General features: G+C 37.9%; 1 protein-coding gene across 4 annotated transcripts in view; it reads right to left on the reverse strand.

Moving 5' to 3' along the window:
• Positions 1-22,781, reverse strand: part of Dhc64C (dynein heavy chain, cytoplasmic) — a 213,896-nt gene extending 191,115 nt beyond the window's left edge. For all 4 annotated transcript variants that reach the window (XM_081771898.1, XM_081771899.1, XM_081771895.1 and 1 more), the window contains exons 1-4: positions 22,392-22,781; positions 10,681-10,780; positions 3,448-3,621; positions 587-842 (exon numbers count right to left, since the gene is read on the reverse strand). In XM_081771898.1, the coding sequence (XP_081628024.1) occupies positions 587-842; positions 3,448-3,621; positions 10,681-10,780; positions 22,392-22,635 (774 nt within the window). In that variant the 5' untranslated portion in view covers positions 22,636-22,781. The remainder of the gene's footprint in view (positions 1-586; positions 843-3,447; positions 3,622-10,680; positions 10,781-22,391) is intronic.
• Between the last annotated feature and the right edge of the window lie 408 nt (positions 22,782-23,189).

The raw sequence follows: 23,189 nt of genomic DNA on the forward strand, positions 1-23,189 counted from the left end.
TTTTTTTCAGCAAAAAGAAAAAATATGGGTCTAATAATTTTGTATGTAGTTTCTTATTTTAAAAAATGAACTAAATCTGAGACTATGATGGGGACCAATTGTGGTTTGCCTGGACGATTTGAAATGGAATTGGTCGCTTAATTATTTCCAGTATGTACGGAACCATCAGTATAGATACGAGTTATATCTTTATACATCTTATTTCGATACTGATCAAAACTTGTTAATAGAATTGCTTCGTGGCTATACAAATAGCGTACGCGCCTTTGGCGTGGGAGACTCGGATTCGGTTCCCGGCGGTAGCTCATGTAGTTCAGATCCCGTTAGGCTGTAGATCCAAGTCTCATATAGCTTTACTGCTGGAAAGGACGCTGAACTCAAATCAAACTGAAACTTGTTAATCACCCTCTCCGAACTACCACTGAACATAAAGGCTGAAAAAAAGACTTGAGATCTACAGTTTTGATTCTTGAAAGATGTCAATCCAAACCTCAAGTGAACAACGAAATTTCTCTGTGCATAGCCCCCCTTCCCCACCCCCCAAAAAAAAAAGACTTAAAACTATGAAGATTATCATAAATCGTACCTTCTGAATTTCTTTTATCCATCGATTCACACCATTATGAAGTTGATTCAAGAATGTTGAATCTTCGACTCGATCTCCAAAATCCATTACTTTCGGCTTGATACCTTCGTCTGCACACTTCTTAATAACTTGTGCAACTATAGGATGAATAGGAAGGGAAATTTCTGGAATGTCGATGTTCTGCTGTAGATGAAGCAGTCCCATTTCCAGTTCTGCAATTTTCTTTTCGACAGAAGGTGCCATTTTGTCTCCATCTCTAAGCATAATTTATAATACACAATTAGGTGTTATAAAATGCATTAAAATAACTAATTATCATTTCGAATACCTATACACCCAATGCAGCAATGTATAAGATTAAAACAAATGAATGTGTAGTTCATTCCTTTCAATGCTTGAATTAGTTATTACCAGAAATTTCAGACATAGCCGAAGGCTGATTTACACTGGAATACGTAACATTTTGGTAACAATAAAAGTAACAAAAAATAAAATACAATAATTAAGAAGTAAAAACAAGAGACATCTACACAAATCACTTCGCAAAATTAGAATAGTACTCAGTTTCAGGATTGAGAATATCAATAGGTGCGCGATCCACTTGAGCGACTGACAATCTATATCGCTCATTCTGGCTTTGGAGCTTAACTTAGAATAATGTGCTTTTATGAAAGAGCTGGGTGTTACGTGTTTCTCTAGAAGAATTCAGAAATAACAGTTCTGACAGTAGTATTTCGTATCTAAATTCATGCACAAGTTCGAACAAATGTTTAAGATCAAGGATTTTGAAACGGCTATAAGGTGATAGAATATTCAGTCTCTGTAAACGTTATCATGATGTGTATGTGAAGGGCACGTACCAATTCCAGTTGTAATCGACGATGCCATGCGGTAAACATTGGTACACGCGTGGTATGCAGATCGTAGAGACCGATATTTAAGAGTGTACGGTGAACTTCGTGCTTACACATACACAAACCCGTGTTTTGTCCACTATTGAAGTCTGATGTTAATTGTGCAAGTTTGTGTGCTATTCTATTGTGCCAACCTCGGCGGATAACGACGTCCAACATTTCTGATAAGATGTAGCCGCCCACTTTTTGTGGTTTGGTGCTGGTTTCACAGCCTTTTCCCACCTTTGAAAGAACCTTACCACGGCAGCTCACAAATAAGTTGCGCTATTTCCGAGATGCTAGTTCCCAGTTGTCTGACCATTACGATGTGGACCCAATCAAGCACTAATATGTTACTGGCCTTCCCCATTCTACCACCAAGCATCACACTGACTGATCGAGTGAGATCTCTGTCACCGTCTGACGAACGGTTCTACTGTGACCCGAGTCTCTCACGTCAGCCTAACGATTCTGTTCAAAAAGTACGGGGGTGATCGTAATGATTTGGATGGTGAGTGTATTTGAGTGAGGATAATTCAATATTTGACTAGCTCTTATTACTCTTTCGCTTACTATGAATAAGTTCGGAAGAAGCTGTATTATAAACACGATCTTGCGATTTGAATTTCTAGAAAGGAAATAAATCTGCTACCTTTCAAGAGAAAGTAAAGTTACACTTTCTGAAACATCTATTAAAAAATTAGAAACAGCACGATAAAAATTACACGCTGTACAGCGTAGAAAAGTGAGTATGTATTGTTAGACTTGAAACCCTATCAGGTGGGAGACAGTGAGATAAACTCAATCTTCAAAGGAGTTGGTAGATATATCAATCTGGATGGGCAAAACTGAATATCAAATGTGACATTGTAAGTTTTCCTTTAACATATAGATTTAAAATCTGTATTAACCTGAAGCAGTGCCATTTGAAAAAATGTAACTATGTTGGGATGGTATAATTGATAACCTTGTGGTATCACACCCTGTATATATAGGGTGTATCAAGATAAACAGTAACTTTATATATATATATATATATATATATACACGCTGTGCAACGTACTGCCAATTTTTCAGTTTGTAAAATGGCAGCATGTTCTACACGTGCATATTTTACTTCGGTTCTTTCTGATTAAGATGCTTAAAAATCATTATAATTACCTTTCTTTCCAATTACTGTGAAATGAATTTGGGGATCATGGTGACCGCCGCCTCTTATGTGTTGGGAGAACAATTATGTACTGCCACTGAGTAACTATCACGTGTGAGAAACATCTTTGAAAAAACAAACATCAGGGAACTCTCGATTTCATTTTTATTATGGCCTTTGGTGCGTGCGGTCCCGGGTTCCATTCCCGGTGTGGTCACTCAGAAAGGTATAAAAGCATCAAAAAGACTAACTTGATTATGATTGATAATTCAGCAAAACATCGCTTTAAAAGTTTCACAACAAATTTACTAATTAGTTAATACTTATTTTAGCGATAAATCAAAAGTAACAAACGAAATTTTAAATATCATGAAAATCTCTCTTTTGTTTGTCGGTATATTTATTATATTTGTAAACATTTACGAAATTGAGATTTGCTTATCTTGGTTACCTGTTGTTCAGAATTCTGAAGTATAACCCTGTGAAAGTAATGAAATCTATGAAAAATCTTAATGAGAATTGAAAGAGGTTACTGGTTACAGTCAACGTCAGACTTACAGATAGCGCTTTTTACTAACCAGGTCATAAAATTAACTGATTTCGAAATCCAATCTCAATTAGCTATAAATGACAGAATAACCTTACTCACCACTACATGAACATCTCAACCCCTGATTTCAACAATTTTAAATTTTATGTAAGTTGAAGAAAATCCAGGCCTGCTAGCAAATAAATTATGCTCTTTTCCCTTGCTAATTTAAATTAAATACTAACAGCTAACATTTTTTTCTGTAAAGTGAAGTGTTGCTTTTAATTACCTGTCAGCACGTCCCGACTCCTTAACGTAGGACTTGAAGTAAGGAGCCACAGCGCTACTAACGTATGCATGTAAAGTTTCATACGGCGACCCATCACTCAAATTAATAATTCTCAGTTGACCTCCAATACTCTTGTCTGCTTCAATAACTGCTGCTCTTTTGATGCATGCTAAGCTGAAAATCACAAATAATACAAATACAGTTAGTAAACCAATTGTAACATTAAAATAAATTTACAGACCATTTGAACCTTTAAAGAAAAAAAATGTCCAACTGTCATCTTCAAATGAAACCTAATGCGTATACTCAATAAAAAAAAAAAAAAAAAAAAAAAAAAAAAAAAAAAAAAAGTCGTCTTAATTGTCGAACTGTGTTTGAAAATTTCAATAAACAATATATTTCGACGATAATAAACCACTTTTAACGATCGTAGAACGAACGTATGTGGTGGAATGTGTGGGTACGAGAAAACAATGTTTGGAGACAACGACTTAGAAATAGGTCTGTGAATGCTGCAAACAAGTACAAAGCTAAGAAAAAGGAACTCAAGAAAAAAGTGAAAGGAGAAAATACAAATGAGTAGTTAAAAAGAAAAAAGAAAAAACCGTATAAATCTGGATATACTGAAGGAAACCACAGGGTATCCCAAACATCAAGACCGGAAATACTACGCATGCAGCAGTAGTTACGGACGGTTTGTATATGGTAATGAACAACAGAGGAATAGGGAAATAATCTAGACTGCGAAATCAGTCTACCATCTTAGTACCTGTCATATTATTAATATTTGGGGAAGGAAGAACTAGGGTCATGTAATGTAAGTTTCATGACTAGGATTTGTTCAAAAACATGTTTGTGAAGTTGATTTTGCAATATGTGTGACACGTTAAAATTATTTTATTATACCCAATCCTTTCATATAACATGCGTAATTTATAAGAAATTATGTGCGAACTATTATAAGCCGCTCCTCTTTTTTCAGACGTGCATTGATGTTGGAATGACAGAATGCCTCTGACAAAGACGAAAGGACAGAGATGTTTCACAGAAATTACAAGGACTTTCAATGAAAGACATCGCAATCGGAAACTAATCTTTCATACTGCTGTCACAACTTGAAACTGATATTTCAAGTCAAAAGACTGGTGATAAATAAGTAAAGTTCCGATTCTCAATGCTCAAAAACTAACGAAGGTACAATCATTTGTTTGGCCGAAATGGTCAAGAGTCAATTAAATGGCATTAGGCGACTCGCTCAAGAATATGGGGTTTCTTGGAGCAAGTGTCTACTGGATTTAAAACAAAAAGCATCCATTCAAATTTCATCTGCAACAATATCTGGTGGAAGATGTACTAAGTCGTAAGATACAATTCCGTGAACGGGTGTTAGCACGACAGGAACCTATCCCGAAATCACATTCAATATACTGTTTACTCAAGGAGTTTTTTTTTTTCCATAGAAAAGTCAGCACGCAATACCTATAGTACTAATTTCTTAAGACTGACAACATCCCTGTAAGATACAAAGACAATGGTATGGTGTGTGATCTGGGGAAAGGTCTCACTGACCATACTTTCATTAAATAATTTTTAACTGCATAACCATTCGCAAATTTTGGATGAAATGATATGTTTGATGTTAAATGAAGATAGTGCATTTCTTATTTTCAACAAGATAGAGCACTACCCACTATGGTGTTCATACTTGAGGCCTAACATTATCAGCAATTATCCGATTGGGCAATATACTCCAATAGGGTAGTCACCATGTTCAATTGATCCGAATTTCCCTATATTTCGATCCCACTTCCCTATAGGGGTACTTGGAAAATATTTCGATCCCACTTCCCTATGGGGATACTTGGAAAAAGTTGTGTACTTCGTGAATATTCATAATCAGACTCACCTAGAAAGATAAATCCCTCTGCAATTATCACATCAAAGGTAAATAATGCACAGTGTTCATGCCAATTTTATCGTACTCCAGTTCGGAACTACACGTTCCCTAGGTCCGCATAGGTTGGCAATATTGGGTACTCGCGGCATACCCCGTTGCACTGTTTCTGTGGTATTTCTGGGTGTTCAGGAGTGGTAACATTTCGTGTATTTGTACTTTTTTTTTCTCCTCGAGATGATGCTGTGTTGCTCCCGGAATCTCTCTCTGAGCATCTGTTGCGGGCTCCTGTTCGTACATTGTTAATGTTTGTGGATCTCACTAAGCGTTATGTCGCCTCTTTATCTGCTTTTATATACTGCTACCTACTTTTTGTTGGAGATTCCGCATCACTTAACAAGAGCTCCGCTCCCATCTGTACATCATTGCATTTTGACGGGTGTCCCTGTCACTTCACGAGCCGATAGCGTGAGATATTAATCACTATATCAGAGCGTTCATTGCCCTTTCAAAACTTCTCATATGAAAACTGTGTCGCTTTCGACTTATGTTCATTCGACACTTTTTGCTTAATTTCATGTCTATAATAACTAGCTCCTATTCTTCGGTGTACTATTTTACCACCCTTTATTTTTCAACATTTTGCTATTCTCTACTTATAGGTATATTATAATTATCTATTTGATTTATAAGTGTAACACTTAAACGTACTTCAGAATTTCCATTCCCTGACTTTTCCAGGTCACACGATCTATGAACTTCTACGTCTAAAAAAGCAACTACATTTTTCGCGATCATATCCCCTAAATAGCCGGATAAGCAAAAAGAGAAATGAGTTCCAGGAAGTGACAAATCTTTATTTTTATTTTATTTAAGAAATTTTCAGCTTTTCAAGAACTTCCCTAACTTTTCCAGAACAATTTACAAGTAAGCTGAATTCCTTGATTTTTCCAGGTTATGGGAACTCTGTACCTGTCTGTAGTATCCCATGTAGAAGTAAATAATCTTAAAATATAATTTAATATACTTTTTTTAATATATATGAACATAGCTAAACAAATAATGATTCGAAAATCTACTCTATGCTATATCGCCCCTGAAAAATGCGAAAATCTTTCCCCATGAGAAGCACAATAATTCCTTCAATTTTCTACTCCCTCCCTCCCTCCTTTCCATGTAGCAACGATCAGCACAATTAGCTGAAAACCTCTACCCTCTTTGCTCCACTCCCACTTGCCGCAAGAAGGTACAAAACGATTTTCATTTTCAGTTTCGAGAAAAATGTGTCATTACATTGTAGGAAAGGCTAAGTGTTTAAAGGGCCGTTCTGTAACAGCAGCGGACACTACAAAGAGCAAAGCCAGAGCACGTGAACAGAGGGTAACACCATGCACTGTGTGACTTTCGTTATATTGCCAATCTCTCATGAACATAAATCAGGGTTCCAGGCTCCATATCAAAACTAAAACTTGTATTCGGTCGTTTCTCCTTCGTATACAGGAATGTGTCCAAATAAATATTTTCTTCTGCGTATTAACTGGAAAGACACGTGACTGTAACTACATTATATACAGCCACCCCTGCTCTAGTGATCATCATTGGTATGTTACAAAGTTTAAATTATGTTACAATGATAGTAAACCTTATGTTTTAGTGTGGTACTTCAGTGGAACTGAAGATAATTTTGCAAGGTGTACAACTTTGCTTCCGCCGTTTTTCCCCCAAAATATGACGCTTTAATGAAACAAATTGCTTACCCAGGCATTATTCAAAGTATTGTCCATCGCTGGCCACTACTTTCTTTCATCTTTCGGGCAGCGTACGAATGCCACGTCGAAAAAATGTTTCATCTTTGGAGGCGATCCACGAATCGATCGATCCACTTTTTGACTTCTTCATAAGATCGGATGTGTTTGTCAGCCAGGTCATGCGCCATTGATCGAAACAGGTGATAATCAGAGGGAGCGATGTCTGGAGAGTACGGCGGGTGGGGTAGGACTTCCCATCTTAACGTTTCCAAGTACGTTTTGAACACTTTTGCAACGTGGGGTCGAGCATTGTCGTGCTGCTCAATCACTTTGTCGTGCCTCCCGCTGTATTGCGGCTGTTTGTTCTTTAATGCTCTGCTCAAACGCATTAATTGCGTTCGATAACGATCACCTGTGATTGTTTCACTTGGTTTTAACAGCTCATAGTACACGACGCCGAGCTGGTCCCACCAAATGCAGAGCATGATCTTGGAGCCATGAATATTCGGTTCGGCCGTCGACGTGGAAGCATGGCCGGGATATCTGCATGATTTTTTGCGTTTAGGGTTATCGTAATAAACCCATTTTTCGTCCCCGGTCACAATGCGATACAGAAATCCCTTCCGTTTTTGCCTCTGAAGCAACTGTTCACAAACACACAAATGCCGTTCAACGTCTCTTGGTTTCAACTCATACGGGATCCAAGTTCCTTCTTTCTGAATCATACCTATGGCTTTGAGCAGTTTTGAAATGGCTTGCTGTGTCACTCCCAATGATCGTGCCAATTCTTCTTGAGTTTGACGCGAGTCTTCATTCAGCAATGTCTCCAATTCTGCATCTTCGAAAACTTTGTCTTCCACCACTATACCGGTCTTCGGCGTTAAAGTCACCGTTCTCTCACTAATAGCGTCCTCACCATAAGTACTTGAGAGCATTCGATTAGACTCAGCCGCAGTTTTCTTCATATTAAAACAAAAAAGTAGAACCTCCCGCAAATGGCGAGAATTTGACTCGTAAACTGACATTTTCAATCGAGAACAATACGATGCACACACAAATCGGTTAATGCTTGAATGGGGTTATGTTGACAGGTCCAAGCTAACTGCCTGACGTCTGCGATCGGTTTATTTCGACCGCTACTTACCGTTGTAGCCACCTATCGGAAAACGGCGGAAGCAAAGTTGTACACCTTGTAGATTTACATGAATACTTCCAGATTAGTATCCAAACTTATACTAATTGGTTTCTTACGTTCAAACAGCAAATAAAATTCAGTTTTCAAACCTTTTCCTCATCTATATACTACTAACATTCTAGTAGTATTACTAAGTTTGAAAAACTCTCATGCGTAAGAAGAGCAACAGTTTTTCATGATGTTGTAAAGTAAAATCATTAATATTATACAGTTGTGATAAAGAATAACAGTAAAGGAAAATGTAAGAAATTAAGATCATGGAAGGATACCGAAAATCCTAAGAAAATATTCCAAATACAATATTATCCATAAGTGATTACAAAGTAACAACCAGGAACTTTCTTTAACACCAAAAGTACTCGTTACCACTGATCAGTTGTACCGACAACTCTGTTTAGAGCTGATCGTGTACATTGAGTTAGGTGGTGGGAAATGGAAAGATGAGCATTAATATTTTTCATATTTACAGGGGGTAGACAAAAAAAAATCTAAAAACACTTTATACAGGACACGTAAGTTTGGCCCTCCACTGTACAACACGTGATGCGGTTACCGATCGTTTCTTGTTTTCAAGGTGTCATGTGGACCTTCCTCTTCCGTTAGCAGTAACCAGTTCACCTGTGAGTGTCGTGGTGTGAAAGTGGTGCGGTAAAATGGGCGACCTGACAGACTTCCAAAGAGGCATGATCGTTGGTGCCCGTCTAGTTGGAGCTTCAGTGGCAACAGTGGCGAACATTGTGGGGGGTATCGAAAGGCACTGTGTCCAATGTCACGAGGGCATACACAATTCATGGGCAACAGTGGTCGAAAGACAATCCTGTCAGATAGGGACCGGAGGGCATTGAAACTGATTGTAGCAGCTAAAAAGACCACTGCAATGAAAATTACGTCTGAAGTCAATTCCGCCCTACAGAACCCGTTTCATCGAAAACACTGCAACGGGAACTTCATAAAATGAAAATTCATGGCAGGGTCGCTATCGCCAAACCCTTGGTCACAGCAGTAAATGCGAAGAGGCGTATCCAGTGGTGCAAGGACCATAAGGCGAGCAGTGGAAACACGTAATGTGGTCCGATGAATCGACCTTCACGTTGTTTCCAACAACCGGTCGTGTTTACGTATTGAGAACACCGTCGCAGGCCTACGATACAGACTGCTCCCAACTATAAAGCATGGGGGTAGTTTTGTTACAGTATGGGCAGTGATATCGTGGTTTTCTGCAGGTCCCATCATAGCCCTGCATGGCATGATGAATTCTAAGGCGTATGAGGCCATTTTGGGGGGACCAGGTTCTACCCATGGTCCAAATATTGTTCCCTGATGGTGATGGCATCTACCAAGATTATTTGGCACCCTGTCACGCTGCAAAAACGGTGAAATCATGGTTTGAGGAGCATGACCAGGAGCTATCACACCTCCCCTGGGTCCTACAATCACCAGATCTGAACATCATTGACCCATTGTGGTCTGAATTAGAAAGGCGTGTTCGGTCTTATTACCCTCCACCAGCATCCCTTAAGGAACTGGAGCATGTTTTGGAGGAACAATGGTACAAAATTCCACACACCACGATTCAGGAGCTGTATACGTCCATTCCACGTCAGATTCAAGCTGTTTTGGACGCAAAAGGAGGCCCCACACCATATTAGGTATGATTTTTACACTTTTGCAAACGTTTTAGATTTTATTGTCAAACCCCTGTGTATATATAAAAGGTAAAAGTTTCATTCAAGTAATTTCTTTATCTTCAAAAACCGACGGTTAAAAATTCACGATATCCTAATATGAAATTACTAGTAATTTGTTGGGTGAATCTTATCCTGTGCTTGCACCCTCTCCCTCCCTCCCTCTCTCTCTCTCTCTCTCACACACACACACACACACACACACACACACACACACACACACACACACAAACAAACAAACAAAACGGCAAAAATCTGAGTTGAGGTGATTTTGGGTTTAACGTCCCGTTCAGCAGCGAGGCTATGAGACGTGGACCTACTGATTAACGTGGAATCCGAACCACATTAGCTCCCGCCGGGAATCGAACCCGGGTCTCCCACGCCAAAGGCGCGTACGCTAACCGCTTAGCCACGGAGAAGCTCGGCAAAAATTGCCTCCATATTAAAAAAAAATATCACTTACACTCATCAATAAAGCAATGAAGTATTTTATCTTGCTGTGCCCTTATTACAGGTTACTGAAGACGTGCCAATGGAAATGAAGTTAGAATCAACGCATTTTTCGGCGAAATTAAACATCACAGTATGAATACAACTTGTGACAGTGGCCCAACAAGAAATTTGCATACCGAAACCATTGAACTGAATTTCTCAAGGCTGCCCCATACCTGTTTCAATAGTCTGGATTATTTTCATGTTTGAATCACTCACCTATTCATCTTTGGATTCGTGAAACGTACATCGTTGGATATGTAGTATGTGATGATTTCTTTTTCATCATCACCCTCTCCTGATTGGTCATTGTCTTCATCTAGAAAAGAAAGAAAAAAAAAATAAGTATCACCTAACTCTATACGACTACGCTTGATCAAGTAGCTGCATAACAAATTCGTCTTCGAAGGTTTATGGTTTCTAACTTCTAGTTTACCAAGCAAAGACTAGTAATCGGAATTCAGAAAATTCACGAGTAAAATTTGACCACTGAAAGTGTACAACACAGAAATTATGATACGCCACTAATGTTCACTTATACACAGTAACTAATATCACATTACGCTGTAAAAGACATATATAGAATCTTCTAAAATTATTGTACAAGTTTCTCTAATGGTACTCATTCAATCTAACGTCACAGATTTTGTAAAAAAATAAATAAATAAATAAAAATAAACCCTGTATTTTGCACAATGTTTAAAAACTAAATGGAAGGATGAGAAAATATTTATCAGCTTAATACTGAACAAATGTTACTCTAGATAAATGTGAAATTAAATTAAATGAAATCTTTAAGTTTTACGTCCCAGAGTTATGCCGGCTAGGCTAAAGGAGACGGTGATCATGAGATATGAATGAAATGGTGAAATGAAGAAAATGGGTAAACCCCGAGGAAACCAACGCACACGCCGTTTGTCCACCATAAAGTTCACTTGGCGCGAGCTACTCTAGAAAATCTGGTAAAAGTCACAACTTGAGATACCCACCAGCAGTACATCATGTCAGGTCGATCACCAGAATTCAAATGCATTAGGAATTACTACGTGGAAAGGCTTCGTTGATGTGATGACTTATAAATGGAGTTCTGCTGATGCTATAGCAGCTGTCTTACTCATATGACAACGTGTATATCGCAAAATAGGTATCGATTAACACAGCTACTCAAGATCTTAACTCGAAATATTGAAAGAATTACCTTATATAGAGCTTTAGTTTTCACAATCATAAAGACTCAGGAGTGAAAAACTGTTTATAGTGGGTACGTGTCAAAAAATCTCACTAGCACCAACCTCACAATGGTGCTGCAAGTGTATGGATGAGTAGTTAGTAATCGATGGAATCTTAAAGCAAAACAGACAGTGAGTATATAAACGAAATCTCAGGAGACAGTAGGATGTGGATGAAATAAGACCGATAAGGTACAAATCAGACCTGTATTACTTTTTGAGTTCAATAAAAACAATGTTAAGGATGCAATCTGTCGCACATACGGCAAGTGCACGAGACAGATCCAGTTATTGATAGTATATGGTCGCTGGTTTCCGTTATGGGATCTCCACGAATGACAGCACAGCAACAACCAGCGCTGTAAAGTACTATTACCAGTTAAGTTTCTCAACCACCATCTTCCTTTCTGAATATACAGATTTAATAAGTTAATCTTAATAGAAATGTTCTCATATTTTTAATCTGCACCGAAGATAACTGGTGAAAGAACGCCAGGCACAAGTGTCAGAAGTCTTAGAACGGCTATGTTCGTCCGTCCGTCCGTCCGTCTGTCGACAGAATCGATTCAGCGTCCAAAGAACAGATTCTATCTTCTCCGTTAACTTTCTATTCAAACCGAAAGTGGTAGAAATCAATCATATCCATTTTCAACAGTGATCACCATAGAACAAAGACGGTAATAGACGAAAACAGCGTAGGCACTTGGAACCCACTACCAAAACCAGAAATGGCTGAAATTTAATTATACTTCTGGTTTCAATATTGATTTATATAGTACTAGAAACTAAGACATCGTGAAACGGTATTTTGCAATTGATTCAGAGTCCCAAAAATAGGTTCCATCTCCTCCGATAACCTTCTATTCAAATCGAACTGGTAGAAATCAATGGGTTCCACGTTGATCGCCACAGAATAACAACGATAAAGATAGCGACAAGCAGTTCTTTCAATCGATTAAGCGTTTCAACAAAGCATACTATAACCATCCGTAACATTCTACAAAAACCGGAAATGGTAGAAATTTACTATTACCACAGATTAAGGAACTATCATGTACAGCCTCCGTATTATTTAGCTCTCGGTTTCAGCAGTTTTCAAATAAATGAAGATCTGAAGATGGTACAGATCTATCGATACATAAAACAGTGGCACCATCTCCAGATCAGTGTCCAAGCTATTTGGAAACAACGTTACAACCAAGAGCTATATAATATAGAGGTTGTATCTCCTAGTTCCTTAGTCTATACTTTGGTTTCAACTTTGATTTGCATGAAGTGAACACGGTAAAATATATTGAGAATACTTTTTTTCGGAATCGATTCAGCGACCCCAAATAGGTTTTATCTCCTCCCTTAACTCTCAAGACAAATTAGAAGTGACAGAAAATAAATTGTCACCAGTAGGTATTATTTAGTTTTTTCCGCCAAATCACTCGTTAAGTGACTGGCCTACTTATTAGTGATTAAGGTTCGTTATTTATAATTGTGATGAGTATAAATTAGGGATTGCTACATTTTCCGGAAAAACGGAATCTTTTTCCTGAAACCGGAAAATTGAAAACGGGAGACGGAAAATTTTCCGGAAAAATGGAAGATTGAAAATTTTCCGGAAAAGCGGAAGACATAATTTTCCGGAAAAACGGAAGGCGAAAAGTTTTCTGGAAAATGAAAATGTTCACTTGGAATAGTGACATTGGTCGTCTTACATTAAGAAAAATAACGAAAAATGCTACGCGAAAACAAGTAAATGAGGCAATGCTCTTCACCATCTAGTGCTGTAGAAACGCAACTCAAACTTAACAGTGGATAGGAGATGAAAAGTCGAGTAAATCAGCGACGAAACATACCTTCCTGCTACATCTATTTTTACACTTCCTTAATCACGTACTTTTTCTGTTTACGTGAGGGCTTGCGGATCATTCGTTTGCACCAGGAAATTCCGATCATGCGTGTTTTTGGGGAATCCCCGATTATGCGTGTGCCTGAGGGCAGTAAAGAGAGCTGGCAAAAAATGAAAATGAAATGAAATCTTTGAGTTTTACGTCCCACAGTTATGCCGGTTAGGTTAAAGGAGACTGTGATTATGAGAAATGAATGAAATGGTGTAATGAAGATAGTGGGAGGAAACGGAAGAACCCCGAGAAAACCCACGAGCACGGTGTTTGTCTACCACAAAGTCCACACGGCGCGAGCTGGTATCGAACCAGGGACCCCAAGCACCGGAGGTGAACGCTCTACCACTGAGCCACCGCGCCCCCCAAGAGAGCTGGCAGTGTGTTATTAGTACAGCTGGTATGTTTATGTTCCAACCATTTCTTCATTGCTTATCATGATCACGGTGATCTGTCAAGGTCACAGATCCTGGGGGGCCGTGGGCAGCCCCCTCAAAGTTCATGTGGACCCCGCATTGTATTTATAAATATACAATATTTTGCACAATTTAAATTCAATTTGTCTTAAAACCCTCATATATGCCTTCTGCATCTGAATGGATCCCGAAAGTTACAGAGAAATCGGCACCCTAGATTCTATAGAATCCACACGCAGTAGTCTTGTATCATTTCATGGGCGGGAGTACACTACGGATTCTAACTGAGCTCAGGCGTTAGAACATCGGATTAACATTCAGAAGACCGATGTTCGATTCGAGCGCCCTACCGTCCGTTTTTTTTTTTTTCCTGTAAGTTTATTACTCAGTTACACCCGACCTGTGCCATAGACTTTTTAAGCCGTAAGATAAATTCAATTCTACTGATGTAATTCAATTTTACACTGTACCCGTGTTATCATCTTGCAACTATAAGCGTCACGAATTCCAAATACCTGTACTATTGCTTATAAATACTATAGTATGTAGCACTACTTGAAACTAGCGCCAGCTATTCATATAAATATCTATTCCACATAATTCTCTTCGTAACTTTTTCCGCTCCACCTAATAATCGATACATCAATTCAGTTCTCAATGCTGACTTATTATCTATGTTTCTGCATGCATTTGAAAGTTTTACTTATTATTCTACATTCATGTTTTGTTACTAAATTGTCAACTCCTAATGCAATCAAAGTGTTTTGTTTTTTTTCTCAGAAACGTAGATGATAATCTAGGTGCTGCTACCTCTATATCTCAGATTATCGCTTCACCTGGTGCAAGCTCAAATGCATCTATCTATTAAAATGCTACAATAGCAATTAAAAGCGCCTCAGCTCCAACCTATAACTTTAGGTTTCAAATCTTTTATTTGCGGTTATGTGTGATTTCACGTTTAACAGAGACAAACATTTTAAGTATTTATACTTTAAATAGTCTAAATTAGTTAACTATATCTTTTTCATAAAGTTTATGATATAAAATTATTGTTCAAAGTCTTTGTATTTTAATAAGCCTTCTCTAAAATCAATGCATGTGAGTTGTGCTTCCATCTTCCGAGTTCTTTTAAACTATGTTTATATGTTTGTGGTCAATCTTTTCGACAATGGGATCTCGGAAACTACAGGCTCTAGAAAGATGACGTTTTCACTGATCGATTGGAAATTTTGCGTAGATTGTCCAGTTCTAATTGAATATTAAAAAAAAACAAAAAACATGGCCATTATTTCTTTATTACTTTTTTTAGGGTAGCTGGAAGCGTTGAAATTAAAAAAACAAACTAAAGCATCATATCCTATGCGTTATACATTCCAACACCACCATGTTGTATATTGGGGTTGTATATGTCTCAGGCGTTTGTTTCATGGCCAAATAATAGTGAAAAAGGAAGAATAACCATTTCTCGAGTCTTAAGATAAATCTTTATTTCTTGAGTGTTTTGCCCAATGAACACCATATATAACTGACATTATAATTAATTGTATATGCAATGTATTTGCTTATTACGTACTGCATGCAAGAAGAAAGAAAACACTGGTCATACATGAATTAGAAACTTCAACCGGAAGTAGGCTCAAATCTTGCAAACGGTGCGAGATATTGAGAAAAAATAATCGAAAAAATCTCCCCTTTATTATACCCCTTGCCGATTATTATTTTTTTTTTTTAATCAAGACGTCTTTCACTTGTGTCTGTAAAGGGACATACATATGTTGTGAGGAATGAGAAGGAGATTTATGCTCATATGCGAATGATGCGCTGTGTAAAGAGCGCAGGTTCAGGTAGTCTAAAGTAACAGAAAGATCCCAGAAAAAAAAATGTTTTACAAATAAGGGAACATAGTAGTACGGAAGAAACAGAAAAGAATTCTGTCTTATCTCTGTTCTCCCGCAAGAGCAGAGGTGCTTGATAGTAAAATAAGTAATATGGTACCAAAGGATCTTCTTCCTTTGCCTTTCGTTGAAGCAGTTCGGTTTCTTGAATTTATGAATGAAGTAGAACCAAGTTACCAGTCACCATCCAGGCAAACTGTGACTCGCCGTATTGAGGCCTTGTTTTCTAAGGAGAAGTGTGGCTGGGGAATCGATTGATTTGACAACAGATAGCTGGACTTCGCATGCTACGGAAAGTTATATTACAATCACAGCCCACTATATGCCTCCATCTAAGTTCAATAAGTTCAGTCCTTCATATAATTGAAATAGAAGTGAGGCACACAAGGGTAAACCTAACTCAGCACTTAGTACATGTTGCAGAGTAGTGGAACATTTCAGATAAAATACATGCAATTGTCTATAACAATGCTAGTATTATAACAAGCGCGGTACGAGAACTTCCGTATGCAAGCAAATGTTTTGTTCAGACACTACAACTCTCTATAAATAAGGGTCTTGCAATAGAAAAAATCGAGAAAATGTTGTGTTGCTTGTCGCGATTGTTTCCCACTTTAAACATAGTACGTTGGCAAAGTCAGAACTGGAAAAACAGTAAAGGTTATTAGGATTGGCAGTACACTCCTTTATACAGCAACTTAAAACTCAGTGGATCAGCATACATGGAATGCTTGAGAGACTGATAGAACAAAGAAGAGCTCTTAACAATGAATTATCAGATAGAAATGTAACAAAGCCGTCAAATTACAAGAAGTTTAACCCTTTAAGGATTTCCACTTTCTGAGGTAAATTTTAGACTTTCACTCACACAGCTACTGCTTCCTTACTATTTATCGTAAGATCATGGTTCATACCTCTTTTTTCTCACGATAGAGCATACTTACCAACGATACCACATGTCCGTATCATAAACCTTAACCGGAAAAATCGGGAGAAAAACGGAATTTTTCTGAAAAAAATCACCCCTTCGTAACACTTGCGCCCCTCGGGCCCACCCCTGTTTCACGTACGGATCTAAAAAAAAAAAAAAAAAAAAATTGATAAATACCCAAAGGTACACACAATCCTTATGCAAAGTTTCAATCTGATATCTTGAAAAGTAAAGGCATAAAAAAGTTTTGAAATTTGCCTTATGAAAAAAAAATCACGCCCCTTCGCCCCACTTGGCGCCGCCAAGTTAACCATCCGGTTCCAAAACGCATCTGCGGTGTTCTTTGGTCCATTCTTGACTTAAAAAATAAAAAAATTAAAAATCCCGGCTTAAATACCTGTTATAGAACCTAAATAAGCGATCAAAGACGATAGTGCGCCATGGTATATAAATATACCATAACTCTTAAAAAGGTTAATCTTCCTACAGACTAGGGATGACCATATTTTCAGGGAAAACGGAATATAATTCTTCCGGAAACTGGAAAATTAGAAAGGAAAGACGGAAAATCTTCCGGGAAAATGGAAGAGGAAAAATTTTCCGGAAAGACGGAAACGGAAAACGTGATTTCCGGAAACCGGAAAACTCCTTCTCCGGAAATGGCCATCCCTAGTATAAATACAGTGTAGATGTATGACATGAATACTAGTGTACGAAACACTGACCAACTTGTGCTAGATGGCCACTAAAAACACGAATGCTCTTAACAATGAATTATCAGTCAGGGACAAACAGCCAGGGCAAGAGGGCAGGAGCGACAGCCACAGGATACGTCCATAGAGAGCAGGCCTGTCAGCGATGATGGGTATACGCATAAATGAGGTGGTTTACACTGTAAGTCACAGTCCAGGCTCCAGAGTCGTGAATGGACTTAGGAGATAATTGCTATCCTCTCCAGTTTTAACTTTAATAGCTAGTATTATTATTATTATTAACTGATTCAACATGTCAAGAAAGAGCACTACCTCTATTCGTATTGCTCTTCTACAACTGGAAATTAAAATTTACTAGTACAGGCTACCTTTACAATGCCCGCTCTAGCTACCACTTTTACAGACAGAGAAAACTACACAGAAAATGGGCCCAAACTTCCCTCTCAAAGCTAATCCGATTCTACTCTACTATCCTACACACGTGTATTGGGAAGTTCACCCTGGAGGTCTACCGTAGTTAAACAATTGTGAAACGAAACATTTGTTAATAGGGCTAATACCTGCAAAATTAAAATATCGCTAATTTTACAGTAATTATGTGATATCTTCAAAATAGATAAAAGATAATCGAAATGTGGAACAAGAGAGCCCTAGGGATTTTAGGATTTAGATTTCTGGGCTTTCGGCATCTAAGGCCATTTAGCCCGTCACGATTTGAGGATGACGTCCCTCGGTGAGCATACAATCCGGGGAAAGGGAAAGAAAGAAGCGGTCTGGGACCTATAAGATAGGTACGCATTTTCGCCGATCCCAAGAGGTTTATCCAATACATGGCTGAAGTAGGACTCTTATTCGCCATGGCGCGGTGGCTCAGTGGTAGAGCGTTCACCTCCAGGGCTTGGGGTCCCTGATTCGATTCCAGCTCCCGCTGTGTGGACTTTGTGGTGGACAAACCGTGCTCGTGGGTTTTCTCGGGGTTCTCCCGTTTCCTCCCACTTTCTTCATTCCACCATTTCACTCATCTCTCATCATCACCGTCTCCTTTAGCCTAACCGGCATAAGCGTGGGACGTAAAACTTAGATTTCATTTCATTTCTTATTGGCCATGTACGGATGACGTCACAAATATTCAAGTTCAACCTGCTACTATGCGCGTTGCTTTCGTTTCTCTAGTTTGTGTATGTGCGTGTTAAAAAACAGAAAGAGGAGATTATCAATTACTTGTGAAATACATTGCATTATAATTCTTGATTTATGTTCACTTCTTACGCGGTATAAATAAATTATCCTTAAATAAGTCTTCGTCCAAATAAAAGTGATATAAAACGCACTTCACATGAATGTTGTTATTGACTACAATTTTAACATTTTTATTAAATCACAGAGACAACATTAGCTGATGGTGCTCACAATGAATGCCCTGGCTTTAGCAGAAATCGTGCACTTTGTTATGCAACTCCTTCTTTGATTTTAAATTTACGAACAGAACTTGGGTTCCACTCAGATGATGATGTAAAATTGAAAACGTCTTGGCCTTGTTACTTTTACTATGTACAAAAATGATTAACTTTACATTACACGCTCCAGTTCGTCTTTATTTCGATCCAAAAATAGGTCTGGTTTAGAAGTATTTTGCGGCAAATAGCGTTGTAGTATCGTTATTGATAAGCTATGCTTGGTTCAATTGCACGAGAAGTGCTTACCAACTTGAACTAGATGGCCATTATTAGCTAGCATTCTTTATAAACCACATAAGGATACCAACTGGAGTATACAAAGTAAATTGCATTATATTTCGTTGGAGTTTAGCATTCCTTTCAACACTTATCTTAGAATAATTAGCTTGGGCAAAAGAAGAAACTAATTTTCTTTTTTCAAAAAAAACAGAAGTCTTTGCTTTTACGACTTCTTATTTCTGAAACAAATAAACAAAACAAAACAAAAAAAAAAAAATCGATGCATGTGTGTAGATATTCTAGGGGGGAGCGCATATATATTTTAGAGGGTGTTCAGCACTCCCTTGAATATGTCTGAATTCAACACTGATTCATTGTGAGCACAATCAGCTAATATTGTCTGTGATCTAATAGAAATGTTAAAATTGTAGTCAATAATAACATTCATGTGAAATGCGTTTTATAACACTTTTATTTGGACAAAGACTTATTTAAGGATAAGGATTTATTTGTACCGCGTAAGAAGTGAACATAAATCAAGAATTATAATGCAATGTATTTCACAAGTAATAATATTGATGATCTCCTCTTTCGGTTTATAACACGCACATACACAAAACAGAGAAACGAAAGCAACATGTATAGTAGCAGGTTGAACTTGAATCTTTGTCATGTCATCCGTACGTGGCCAATAACAGTGCTACTTCAGCCATGTATTAGATGAACCTCTTGGGATCGGCGAAAATGCGATAAGTACCACCCCTGTATTTGCCTGGTGTGAATGAGGAAAACCCAGGAAAACCACATTCAGGGTGGCTGGCCTGAAAAAGCGTTTTACACTTTTTCGACCGAGCGACCCCAATGGGGACCGCTCGCACCGAAAAGAGCGCCCTAGACAACATTACTTTGCATAAGGTACCGTCATCACGAGTTATCTAGTAGCTTTCCGTTCGCAGCCATTTAGAAACGCGAAAATAAATGCCCATTTTCTAAATGGCTGGAAATTGAAAGTAGATAAGTGAGTAGTGATAACGATATCTCATGTAAAATAATATTGTCTAGGGCGCTCTTGTTCCACATTTCGATTATATTTTATGTATTTGAAGATATCACATAAATACTGTAAAATTAGGGGCATTTTCGTAATGAGGCCTCTTAATGCTTTCTGGTGGCGTCACTTAACCTTAGTTGTTCCAAGTAAGTATCTGTATGTACCAAGGAAAGAAGAATATGGAACATAAGGATATTATCTCCACAAAGTGAGTGGAGATATAAGAGTAGAGTGTGAATATAAGTAATTTCTGTCATTAGATATATTGAAATACATTTTGAATAGAAGTGAACGTATTCTAAGTGTAACTATTTACTGAAGAGGAAGGCGAAAGAATACAAGAATGCGAAAAAGGTGGGAACAAACGGCGGAAATGTTCTGTTTATGCTATACATTATTCGGCGTAAGCTCTAAACTCAGATAAACAAAATATTTGTATCCTTCCGCTTGTCACAAATACGATTGGCTAGTGATGTATCACTCCCACTCCCCACGGGAAGGAACAAATTATACACGTATATTTAGACAATACTGTCTCGTGTTGTTCAGATACTTACAGCAGCAGCAGAAAAGAAAGAAAAGAAACTCGAAAGATTAAAAAAAAGTATTTGAATTTCGCTCGTAAATAATTGTTGCTTAGTGAGTAAAGGTTTGCCTTGTTGGTGTTTCACCACAACACTCACGGAACCGGGATTCATGCCAGTTATCTTTCAGACTTTGAAAGCAGAACACCCGTCCACAGTTGAGTTGGCGCCAGAATTACTGCGCATGCTTAGTGTTTATTTCTATTGTCATTAGCCACACTCGATTGCAGTATTATTAGATAATCCGTATTATATTTTTGTCATTTATAATAATATAGCAGATTTATATGAAGCTTCATAGTAAAAGTAATAATGCAATCACATGAACTATTTTGCGGAGGAGTACAAGCGTCGGTAGGACAACAGCAAATCAGCGAGATTTAGTTTCACGTGGCTTTGTTTATCGCAGTTTACAGCTTACGCCGAATAATGTTTAGCAATGGACATTTGCGATGGATATAATGCAAACCTACGATTTTATTACAAAGAATTGTGTGATAAAGGGCGTCATATTATCAAGTTTTTGCAGCGCCATGGTATGTCGAAACGTAAAATCAACTATGCAAAGTGTGGAAAGCAAGTAAAAATTCAAAACAGACGAATTTCTTCTCGCAGCGCGCCATTTGTACCCGGGAAACCAGTGAAGCAATTTGAAGAGTTATTACGATTATTTAAGTGTTTTTGGAAGTGAAAATTATTGCGGATATTGTATGTATTTTTCCACTATCATTCTTTATGCCTACGCCCCCCGCCGCTGACGCGCCCTCTCCCTACGAACGCATTCCCTCACTGCGCTCGAGCCTCCGTGCTGCGCTCCTGCCCTGACTCTGTTAAATAACATTTGTGCTTTTAGTGGCCACCTAGCGCAAGTTGGTTCGTGGTTTATGCATGAGCTCCTCGTTTAGTGCATGCTCTCCAAGAAGAAACCGGAAAATGCAATAAATATGAAAATTTGGTAGAGGTGCCGTATTCTTAATCTGCATTCTTTAATTCATTGTCTTTATGCCGCAGAGTAGGCCCACCTTGTTAAGGCTTAGGGTAGGGTAGGTTACATTAGATTGGGTTGGTTTAGTTTCGGTGAGCTTCGATATTTCTGGACCTACTTTGCAGCACCTGACTGGCAAGAGTGCACTTTATGCAGAACAAGTGATTTTGACATGTTGTTGACATGATGCAAGGTAGGAATAAGTAGGATAGGATTGTATAAGCTTAGGGTTAGGGAAGTTTGGACCCATTTGTTAAAACTAATAAGAGTGTAATTGCTCGTATTGCTATTTATTGTGTTGATCCCTATTAATGTTTCCACAAAGTACAGTTTTATCACTTAACCTATTTTATCTAATCTCCAGCCACACAGATTTACTGCATTATAGTTCCTTGCACTACCTGTGCACTCGAAATCTAGCTCCATATTGACTTCATAGATCACACAAATGAAACAATATTGTTAAAACTGGACAAAATGTTAAGTGTTTTATAATATAGGTTAGCCATTTAAATCCAAATTAGTTTTGATAGAAAGTAACAACAAAAAAATACATACCTTTCGACGAATTTCTTTGTATAAATAATGCTCTAACTTGTGGATCACTTAAAAATTTTCTGATACATTCGTGATTATTCCTATCTTCTATAGCTGTTTCCAGCGCAGGTGGAACACAATCATCTTCTTCCAATAAAATAGTAGCAACCTTTTTTAGATATTTAACAAACGTTCCAAATTCGGCAATGGCCACATTTTGAGAAACGGGTGTGGAGTCCCCGCCTCCCTCTGATGTTTCACTCATTATTGATGTAAGATAATATCTCTCATATTTAGTTAATTGAAGTTTTAATTCCTTCTTGACCTATCACTCTAACCCCCACCACAATGTGCCGCAAAGTAGACATAAGCACGACAGTACGCAGCAATCTATTGCAAAGTGGGCCGGTTTTACAGCGTTGTCAGATTACAACGCATACGTATTCGATGGCTCAATGTAGTAGTGTATACAACCTTGTGAAATTATATTCTCTAAACTTTTTAACAAGATGATTATGATTCTTTTAACAAATTGATATTATAATAAACGTATTTAGATTCACATCTAAATAACCCAGCTGCAAAACAAACAACAAAAAGTAAATTGAAACCCTTCCCTTTTATATTATTAGAACATTTTAGATCTTAAGGTAGAAAAAATCGGCAAAGTCAAATTTTAAATAAAATTTCTAGTAAACTATAATATTTCAAAAGAATGTGAATTATTTTGATGTCTACTGGGGTAGTTGGGATATTCTTACTGAAAAATACATTATAATAGGCTATCATAGTGGTTTAACTTTGGTACAGGGAAATCAG

This window comes from Thermobia domestica, chromosome 9 (genome assembly GCF_964235325.1).
Source record: "Thermobia domestica chromosome 9, izTheDome1.hap1.1, whole genome shotgun sequence".
Taxonomy (NCBI): Eukaryota; Metazoa; Arthropoda; class Insecta; order Zygentoma; family Lepismatidae; genus Thermobia; species Thermobia domestica.